Source organism: Marmota monax, unplaced genomic scaffold (assembly GCF_021218885.2).
Source record: "Marmota monax isolate L192 unplaced genomic scaffold, Marmota_monax_Labrador192_F-V1.1 WCK01_AAM20220418_F8-fsc00125, whole genome shotgun sequence".
In the NCBI taxonomy this organism is placed as follows: Eukaryota; Metazoa; Chordata; class Mammalia; order Rodentia; family Sciuridae; genus Marmota; species Marmota monax.
The window spans coordinates 12795807-12806124 of record NW_026695235.1 but is presented as its reverse complement, the minus strand read 5'-3'; the positions used below and the strand labels follow the sequence as shown (position 1 = coordinate 12806124).

The 10318-nt window shown below is 51.7% G+C and overlaps 2 protein-coding genes across 3 annotated transcripts in view; one reads left to right on the top strand and one right to left on the bottom strand.

Annotated features, from left to right (window-relative positions):
- Positions 1 to 1529: 1529 nt before the first annotated feature.
- On the bottom strand, positions 1530 to 7588 carry LOC124089102 (uncharacterized). Its single transcript, XM_058577230.1, has 2 exons — positions 7399 to 7588; positions 1530 to 4860 (listed from the first exon to the last, which is right to left on the bottom strand). The coding sequence occupies exon 2, from the start codon at positions 2898 to 2900 to the stop codon at positions 1530 to 1532; it is 1371 nt and encodes a 456-aa protein (XP_058433213.1). The 5' UTR covers positions 2901 to 4860; positions 7399 to 7588.
- Positions 7589 to 7698: 110 nt separating this feature from the next.
- Pttg1ip (PTTG1 interacting protein) overlaps positions 7699 to 10318 on the top strand; it is a 42819-nt gene continuing 40199 nt past the window's right edge. Inside the window, exon 1 of one of the 2 annotated variants that reach the window (XM_046439024.2) lies at positions 7699 to 7885. In XM_046439024.2, the coding sequence (XP_046294980.1) occupies positions 7771 to 7885 (115 nt within the window). In that variant the 5' untranslated portion in view covers positions 7699 to 7770. The remainder of the gene's footprint in view (positions 7886 to 10318) is intronic. The other variant, XM_046439023.2, reaches the window with a different exon arrangement.

Below are 10318 nucleotides of genomic sequence, written 5' to 3'. Positions count from 1 at the left end.
CCCTGCGTCCTGGCTTGTCCAGCCAAGGGAACTGGGCTCTGGCTGAGCGTAGCTCCTCCCCCTCCTGGCCTCCCATCACCCCAGAGCCCACGGCCCTGCTGCCCTAAGGCTGCACGTCAGGCCCCACCCACGGCTCCCCTCCAGGTGTCCAAGATCTCAGACCTTCACAGGCTTTTGCCCCCTGGCAGTGCTGATGACCTTGGTGGGTTGTCACGAGCCATCCCTGGGTGTGTGTGTGTGTAGACTATTGCCCACAGTAGCGAAATGAGGGGACAGGCCTGGCAGTGCGAGCTCCCTGTCAGGAGTGATCGCAGGGTGCAGGTGCGCCTCCTCCTCCAGCTCTGCCTAAGATCCCACACAGCACCTGAGATGGGTGGGACTGGCCAAGATGTCAATCCATCTGCTGGCCACAAGACATCATGAAGCAAGACTCCACCCTTGAAACCCTATCCTTGCCTCTGATGTTCCCACCATAAAATAAACCCACCATGGGCTCAAGCCCTCTTTGAAGCGTGGAAGCTGACCCTTGAGGTCAAAGAGCCGTCCCGCCCCTGATTTGAAAGTTATGTCTGTGTTGGGTGATTTCTCGCCACCGCCTTCTAAGCTTAATGTTGCTGCCATCCCTGGCTGCAGTGGAGAGTGGGTGGCCGTGCTAAGGCTCGGGAAGTAGTGAGCATTTTAAATGCAACTTCTCTGGAAGTAATTCTTCAACCAACCAAGGAATGTACTCAAAATAATGAAAAAACCAGCACAGACACTTCACTACCAAATCAAAATGGGGGTGAAAATCCCCAGCAGGTACCCCACCCTGCCCAACTCCAGGTAGGTAAAGGGCACCGCATGGGTAGTCCCCTGGAGATCCACGATGACGGGGCTTTGGCCTTAGCCTAGTGGTGGCGTCTCCATGGCTCTGCAGAGCTGCTACCATCTGTCCCAAGTCGATGTCACTGTGACTACAGCAGTCTAGCCCTTAGCCAGCGTTCCTCTGTAATCCCAGACTGCTCAAGGACCCTTGGGTCTCTCTAGGGCCCCCCAGTTTGTGCTGCCTATGAGCTGGGACTCTTCGACTCCAAGGCTGCATGGGGGGCTCCAGACGTGTTGGGCATCATGCACCGACTCTGGGTGATAAACAGGACCTCGGGCTGTATCCACCCAGCGTTGTTTTCTTCACTTCTGCATTACTGAATTGTTCCAATGAGGGAGAACAGACAATCCCTGGTACCAAAACAAAAAGAAAGGAAAAAATAGGAGAAATAGTAGGTAGAAAGGTCACAAATGGGGAAGGAAGGGTCCTCTGTAGAATCAGGCAAAGGTATGAGGGAATGGGTCTCTGTGGGGACACCAAGCTGGAGTGTCTAGCACTGACCAGGAAGGCACAGCACCAACCAGGAGCATGCAGCTGACTCAAGCCACAAAGGGGACAGCAGGCGTTTGAGGTAACTAGCTTAGGTAGATTCCAAAGGTGTTTCTCTGTTCCTGGGAACACCTCAAGGGGGAGGTGTCAGCTGTTACATCCTCCTGTCAGTGCCTCATGGTGTAGACGCACGCCCATGGCTCAGGAGAAGGCCCATCTCATAGGAGCAGCCCACGGTGTAGGAGCAGACCATGGTGTAGGAGCAGGTCATGGTGTAGGAGCAGCCCATGATGTAGGAGCAGCCCAAGGTGTGGGAGCAAGACATGGTGTAGGAGCAGCACATGGTGTGGGAGAAGCCCATGGTGTAGGAGCAGCCCATGGTGTGGGAGCAGCCCATGGTGTAGGAGCAGTCCATGGTGCAGGAGCAGCCCATGGTATAGGAGCAGGCCATGGTGTAGGAGCAGGATTGGTGTAGGAGCAGGTCATGGTGTGGGAGTAGCCCATGGTGTGGGAGCAGCCCATGGTGTGGGAGTAGCCCATGGTGTAGGAGCAGCCCATGGTGTGGGAGCAGGCCATGGTGTAGGAGCAGCCCATGGTGTAGGAGTAGCCCATGATGTAGGAGCAGCCCATGGTGTGGGAGCAGGCCACGGTGTAGGAGCAGCCCATGGTGTAGGAGTAGCCCATGGTGTGGGAGCAGGCCATGGTGTGGGAGCAGGCCATGGTGTGGGAGCAGCCCATGGTGTGGGAGCAGGCCATGGTGTAGGAGCAGCCCATGGTGTGGGAGCAGGTCATGGTGTAGGAGCAGTCCATGGTGTAGGAGCAGCCCATGGTGTAGGAGCAGCCCATGGTGTAGGAGCAGGCTGATGGTGTAGGAGCAGGCGATGGTGTAGGAGCAGCCCATGGTGTAGGAGCAGGCTGATGGTGTAGGAGTAGCCCATGGTGTAGGAGCAGCCCATGGTGTAGGAGCAGGCTGATGGTGTAGGAGCAGCACATGGTATAGGAGTAGCCCATGGTGTAGGAGCAGGCTGATGGTGTAGGAGCAGCCCATGGTGTAGGAGCAGCCCATGGTGTAGGAGCAGGTCATGGTGTAGGAGCAGCCCATGGTGTAGGAGCAGGCTGATGGTGTAGGAGCAGCACATGGTGCAGGAGTAGCCCATGGTGTAGGAGCAGGCTGATGGTGTAGGAGTAGCCCATGGTGTAGGAGCAGCACATGGTGTAGGAGTAGGCTGATGGTGTAGGAGCAGGCTGATGGTGTAGGAGCAGCACATGGTGCAGGAGCAGCACATGGTGCAGGAGTAGCCCATGGTGTAGGAGCAGGCTGATGGTGTAGGAGTAGCCCATGGTGTAGGAGCAGCACATGGTGTAGGAGCAGGTCATGGTGTAGGAGCAGCACATGGCATAGGAGCAGGCCATGCTGTGGGAGCAGGCCATGGTGTAGTAGCAGGCCCATGGTAAAGGAGTAGCCCATGGTATAGGAGTAGCCCATGGTGTAGGAGCAGGCTGATGGTGTAGGAGCAGCCCATGGTGTAGGAGCAGACCCAATCATGTAGGAGAATTCCCACGGTGTTGGGGATGGCAAATCAAGTCAAGATGGCGCCTGGCAGTTTGCCAGGAGGAGTGGTTTGTGAAGCAACACCACCGAGCCATTTAGATGGTGGGGATTCCTATTTGGCTGCTTGCTGTATCTAGATGATGCTAATTGAGTCAAGCTGTGTGTAATCAGTTAGGTATATATACACCTCTGGTGTCCTGCAATAAAGCGGCTCCTGCTACCTTGGGTGCCCGCTACCTTAAGTTCCCGCTCAGTTTCCCCACAATAAAGCAGTTCCCACTTCAACCTTCAAGTTGCTTGTCACCTCCTGGTTATTTTGCCCAGCTAGACTGCGGCATATGGTGGCCCATACGGGGAGCTCCAGGACGCTTGGGAGTAAGTGACAAGGTAAGGCTGCTTGCCCCTGAGGATAGGGCGAGAGGATGGGTGACCATTTCAAGAAACAGTGTGTTCTTGTTTCATTTTTTTTTTTTTCATTTCATTTTTAAGCTGCCTGTCCCTAGAAATAAATAGGATGGGAGAAAAGCTGATCGGCCCTGAGGAACAGATAGGGCCAGAGAACGGATGCACATTTCAAGAAAATACAAAAGTTGATACAGTGTGTTTTTGTTCCGTTTTGTTTCGGTTTTATTTTGTGTTATCTTAGTGGATTGTTTTATCTTTGTTATGGAAAAATGGGATCAGAAGTTAGTTAAAACCAAACCGAAAGGGTGTTAAGTAAATTGCTAGAGGAAGGAGGCCCCCAGTAAAACCAAGAATAATTAGGGCATACGTTGATACGATACAAAAATGTAGCCCATGGTTCTTTAAGGAGGAGTTGTTAATATCACAATGGGACCATCATGGTGAAGATTTAAAAAAGATAGAAAAGGAAAGCCCAGGAACTCTGCCAGTTGGCACATTACCATTATGGACGTTGGTACGATCCTGTTTGCTTAGTCAAGAAGACATCTTTGATCAAGTAAAAGAGGAAGTCTCTCGAGCTAGTCAGACAGGAGAAGAAAGTTTAGAGGAGGAAGGGCTATCAGGGGAGGAGTTACAACGGGAGGCTGCTACTAACACCTTTCTAACACCAGAGGGTGTAAGTATTCAACCAACAGCTACACCTATAGAGACAACATATGCTGGGTGGCCCCCAACCCCCATAGTTGATAGATGGGATCCTGAGACAGGACCTTGAAGATTAGCATGCCCTGTACTTGAGGATGAGAGAGGGCAGCGATATCACCAGGCTTTGGATTTTAAAACTGTAAAGCAGTTAAAAGAAGCTGTAGCAGCCTATGGTCCTCAAGCCCCTTTTACCATAAGCATGGTTGAGTCCATTGCAAATTATAACTTGACACCAGCAGATTGGGCTAGCATATGCAAGGCTGTGCTAAATGGAGGACAATATCTGTTATAGAAAGTTGCTAATCAAGAATTGTGTATGGAGACTGCCAAGGGAAATGCAGCAGCTGGGTATCCACAGAGAAATCTAGATATGTTGCTAGGAGAAGGACCTTATGAGGATCAGCAGCAACAAACTAGATTTGATCCTGCCATATACTCACAAATCGCTTCAGCTGCAGTTAAGGCATGGAAGACTTTACAAGGACAAGGAGATTTACAAGGTCAATTATCTAAGGTAATACAAGGAGCTAATGAACCTTAAGCTGAGATTGTAGATAGGCTTATACAAACAGCAAGCAGAGTCTTTGGGAATGTAGAACAAGCGATGCCATTAATAAAGCAACTAGCCTACGAACAAGCCAATAGATGGTGTAGGGAGACTATTAGACCTTGTAAATATAAAGACTTAAATGCATACATTAAACTGTGTAGAGATATTGGTGAACCAGTGATGCAGGGGCAAGTCTTGGCAGCTGCAGTAACCGGAGAGTACAACAGGCTTTAGGTGCCAGGCCAAAAACATGTTATAATTGTGGTCAAGCAGGACATTTTCGAAGAAATTGCCCTATAGGAGGAGAGTTTAAAACAAGTTACAAAACTGGGTATGATCAAAAAAGAAAAATACCAGGTGTTTGCCCACAATGTCATAGAGGAAAACACTGGGCTTATGAATGCCGTTCTCAGACTACTGTAGAGGGTACTCCGTTGCCAAAAAACGGATGAGGGGGCCGATGCCCCAGGGCCCACAACCGCAAATATACGGGGCACTGAAGGAACCCAGCAACACCATCAGGGTAGTGCCCAGGACACATTATCCGTTAACTCCTTTATCAGACAAACCAGAGGAAGCGCAGGATTGGACATCTGCGCCTCTGCCAGAGCAGTACTAACTCCAGAGATGGGAGTTCAAATCATTCCCACAGGGGTAAAAGGACCTCTTTCCAAAGGAACAGTAGGCTTATTATTAGGACGCAGTTCTTCTACTCTAAAAGGACTTATGATAAATCCTGGGGTAATTGATTCCAATTATGAAGGTGAGATAAAAATTATAGCTAGTTCTCCAAGGGGTATCTCAGTAATTTCACCAGGAGATAGGATTGCACAGTTATTAATACTCCCTAGCTCACATGACAAATTTGCTAGTCATAATGTAGAAAGAGGTTCCAAAGGATTTGGCTCCACAGGTATAGATTGGGCTATGCTTTCTTTAAATTTAGATTCTCGCCCTACGTTAAACTTAACTATTCAAGGAAAAAATTTCAATGGACTACTAGACACAGGTGCAGATCTTAGCATCGTCTCTCGTCAAGAATGGCCAAAAGATTGGCCTTTACAACAAGCCACTCAAATGCTTCAAGGCCTAGGAGTGGCAACTAATCCCCATAGAAGTGTGATGGTATTAAAATGGAAGGATCCTAAAGAATGTAATGATTGGCTCACAGCGGCCCCAGCAAACTTCCAGCTGCCAGCTGATTGGCTCCTCTGTGGTGATGCTCATTGGGCTGTTTCCCCACCCTTTCAGACCATGGAGCTGCTCATTGGGGGACTCTTTTGGCTCCACCCACGCAACCCAGCCAATCGGCCTCAAGAGCAGGAGGAGTGTGTGGTGGGGGTTGAGAGGCTGTGGGAAGCCGGTGGTGGTAGTTGGGCTCCCAGGGAATTCCTGAAGAGGTCATGTGGTGTTGCCTGTGTGTTCTAAAAATAAAGTTCGTTTCTGCTTCACAAGTGCCTCCTGAATTGTGCCCAGCCAGACTGCAGCAGACAGTGAGGAGCTGAAGCTCCACGCCTCAGTTCTTCTGTCCCAAGGAAAGAATTTAAAGTCAGACACAAAAAGTCAAGTAAGAGGGGGCTGGGGTTGGGGCTCAGTGGCAGAGCACTTGCCTAGTATGTGTGAGGCACTGGGTTCGATTCTCAGCACCCCATAAATAAATGAAATAAAGGTCCATTGACAACAAAAAAATATTAAAGAAAATAAAAGTCAAGCAAGAGTATTTGAGTTAAAGTCAGGCTCAAGCAGGGAAAACACAGGCCATCTCTGAGCTGCTTCCAAATGCGTTACTTGATAAACTGGGGGCCACCTTCTGCAGTCTTCACCATTTGTTCGACTCCTTCTTCACTTCAGGCAGGGGTCCTCTCTGGAACACTCAGGGGGCTTCATCTACAAGCCCTGTATCAAAACCTAGGTCAGTGGGGGTGCTGGGGTCACTGACCTGACAAAATCTACCTCAGTGCACCTGAACAGTCATGAAATGCCCTTCTGAAATACACCAAGGAACCTGTGGCCAAAACTCCTACTTTTACTAGGATCCCAGTAGGCCCTGCCAGGAGCCAGCCCTACCCATCTTTCCTTCCTCTTTTTCTTTTTTTAAGTTAACTATCCCCTATTTTTTATTATTATTTTTTAATTGTAAATGGACACACTTTTTTTTTTTAAATGTCGTGCTGAGGATGGAACCCCAGTGGCTCTCAAGTGCAAGGCAAGTCCTCCACCACTAAGCCACAACCCAGCCCCCACCTTTCCTTCTTGATGCAATTCTTACCTGGCCTAGGGCCTACGCGCAGAAATGAGCAGTGCACCCTCTCTCCAGTGCTAACAGCCCTGGGGAAGTGCAGCCCCCTCCCCAAGGCTAACAGGCGGTGCACACGGGAAGTGCACACCCCCCCTGCTAACAGCCGGGTGGGCGGGGAAAGTGCATCCCCCCTCTCCCAGGTGCTAACAGCCGGTGGGCGGGGAAGTGCCACTCAGAGGTGAGCTGATAGCAGCTCATTTCCTTTCCTTTGATAACCAATCCTTGGCCCTGGCCTCAACTTCAACAAGATGCCTCCCTCTCCTGGGGAAGATGCGGGCGGCTCAGGACGTGACCCAGAGCGTGAGCGAGGGCGGCGGGCAGTGCTGGTCACGGGGCCACCCCACCCCCCAGGGCGCCCCCGCGCCCCTGCAGCGCTGGGAGCTAAGCCTACAGGGTAAGACGACAGCCCGGGGACCCTAGTTAAGAGCACCTTGAGGTGGTGTCTACCGTTCTTAAAGGGCCGTGAACGGACCTTAACGGAATAATGTAACAACGCAAGTAGCAAGTAACGCACAGTAACGTGACGTTCCTACCCTCAGGGCTGCCGCGGGCCCCTCAAGGACGTGGCAGGCTTGAGGCCACCATCTGCAGCCCTTCAAGGCCAGGCCTCGCGCCTTCCAACCCAGGACTCGCAGCCACAGTCTGCTCAATCCGCACGACCCACCGATCCCCAAGGCGAAGGCGCAGGCGCACTGAGCCTCAGGCGCCTCAGTCTGGCGCAGGTCCTCGCCGCGCAGGCGCACTGAGCCGCAGGCGGCCTGGAGGCTGGCCCGAGCCCCGGGCCGCGCACTCCCGGCCCCGCCCCTCCCGCCCACTTCCGGCGCCGCGGCCTTCCGGGCAGAGACCGCAGGGCTGGCGTCGGAGTAGGCTCGCGTCCGAACTGCTGACCGGCCGACCGACCGACCATGGCGCCAGGCGGGACTCGCGGGCCGACGCCGCGCTGGGCACTGCCCCTCGCCGGCGCCGCGCTGGTCCTGCTGCTCATCCCGGCGGCCGCCGCACAGGAGCCGCTCGGAGCCGGTGAGACCTGGGGTCGGGCGGGGGGTCGCGGGCGGGGCGCCGCTCTGCGCGGCCGGGCCCAAGCGGCTCTCGGTGGGGCCGCAGCGGCTGTGGCGCTCGGGTTCACCCCGCCCCCGGGGGTCGCGGACAGCGGCGGACGCTGGCCGGCCCTTACTCCCCAAAGGCGCGGAGGAGGGGCTTGGTCGGCTCCGGGCCCGTGGCCTCTGCCTGGAAGTTGGCGGTGCGGGGTCTTCGTGCGGTAGACGTGCGGTGGGCACTCTGCGTTCGTGGGTCCCACCCGCGCCAGCTGCGGGGCGCCAGCTGCGGGGCCCCAGTGGTGACCCACAGAGTTCCTCCAGACACCGGCCAAGAAACAGGCGGGCGCGGGGTGCAGGGGTTGTGGAGGCGGAAAGTGCGCACTGGCTCGCAGAACCCAGCAGCATTTCTAGAGGGTGGCTTCCTGGAGGGCAGGGCCGAGCAGAGCTTGGCCTCAGGGCCGTGCAGGCTCCCTCCAGGCTCTAAGCTGGAGGGTCTCGTTGGACCTGTTTTAGAAATGGTGCTCACTTGTGTATGAGTAAGGAAGCCTCCGTGTCACCTTCGCCTGATTCCTGACTTTTGCAATTAGGGTTGACCTGGCCCCGTTGGAGGGGCTATTGTTTTTTTCAACTCGTGTTAGATCAGCCTCTGTCAGTTCTCTTGACTCTAAAGCACCTTTTCTCTCTGTGACCTTTTTGAGTGTTATCCATTGCGTAGTGTTTGTTTCTAATGCATTTCTAATGCGTTAGTGACTTCAGTTAGGTGTCTTTTGAGTGTGTTGCTGAAGACACCAACTAACACTGTACAGGCTTGGGGTCTCAGTTGAGTTGTGAGCACAAGTGTACAGTGAATGCTCTTCACCAGACAGTGGGCATCTGGGAGAGTCATGGAGGCCTAAGACAGGGCTGTGTGTGCTTTTTTGCCGGAGTGGGAGTGAGGAAGGCAACCTGAGGAGCTGGGTGTGGCTACTCTGTTTTTCCTGCCCTGGACTTCTCAAGGGCAACTTGGGAATTCACCCAGTAGTGCAGCTTCAGTGTGTCAACCAAGAAACTTCCTTCTCCAGGTGGTGGCTGCCCTCCTTGGTGGGCAGACTGTTTTCTTATTGGGGATATTTTGAAAGGGACATTAGTTTCATGCCTGTGTAGCTGTTCTTCACCTAGGTGCCCTCCGGGTCTGCATTCACCTTGTCCCTGGAGAGGAGCACTACTTTTCTACAGAACATGGGCTTGGAATGAGATTGTTACTGTTTATTGTTCAGTGGGAATATGACTACTAGTGTTTAAAACATTGTCTTTACAAGGGTACTTCACGGTGTCATGCCATCCAACACCCCCACTTTTTAATACCTTTTAAATACTTCTCTGTGTGATTTGGTGGAGGGTAGACATTAGTAACTATATTAAAGATCTTTAGAGCAATATTCATGAAATTAAAAGAGACCTTGATAGGGTTTTGGATCCCATATTAATTGTTTATAGAATCCAAGAACTTCATCTAGGGAAGACAGTCCCTATTAGGACTTCAGCTTCAACCTTCAACAGGCATTCTAAGGAACAGTGGCTGTTGTCAAGAGTGGTGTGTCCTTATAGTGGGACTAGGCGTGGAGGTGCATCTTGCCCACCCTGAGAAACATGGGTTAAGGCACAAGATGCCGTGGTGGCATGCTCAAGTGGTTTTGATGACACTATCACATCTCACCTCATTGCCTACTGAAGTGGTGGCTGCCCTCTTTCTTCACCTGAAATTGACAATGAAGGTGTCCTCTGCACCTGTCACTGTGCAGAGTGGGCACAAAGCTGTGGTGGGGTGTGTGTGACAGGTGCTGCATGATAAAGAATATTTTCTCTTGTTTCCTTGTTTTTTGTTTGTTTGTTTTTTTGTACCTGGGGTTGAACTCAGGGACACTTGACCACTGAGCCACATCCCCAGTCCTGCTTTTGTATTTTATTTAAAGACAGGGTCTCACTGATCTGCCTAGTGCCTCGCCATTGCTGAGGCTGGCTTTGAACTTGAGATTCTCTGGTCTCAGCCTCGTGAGCCACTGGATTACAGACGTGTGGTGCCTACTGTTTCCTTGGTTTTAAAAAGTATATCTCATGTGCTAGCATGTCCTTTTGTTCATAATGAATTAATTGACCTACCTGAAACTTTAGAAAAGCACTAAAAATGAGTTGTAATGATTTAGTATATTCTGACAGAACTTTTTTTTGGTCTTTATTTAATTTCCAAAGTGAATGAGTCTGAAAATTCTTGAAAAATTAATCAGTAGACTCTAAGTGAAGCTTCAGAGTCACAGGAGTCAGACATTCACATTCGGTATTACACTTAGGAAATCCACAGGCATGTTTTCTTATTTCCAGCACTTGTTTTTCTGTATCCCATGATGAGTAAGGATGGTCTGTGGCTTCTGAAAAATGC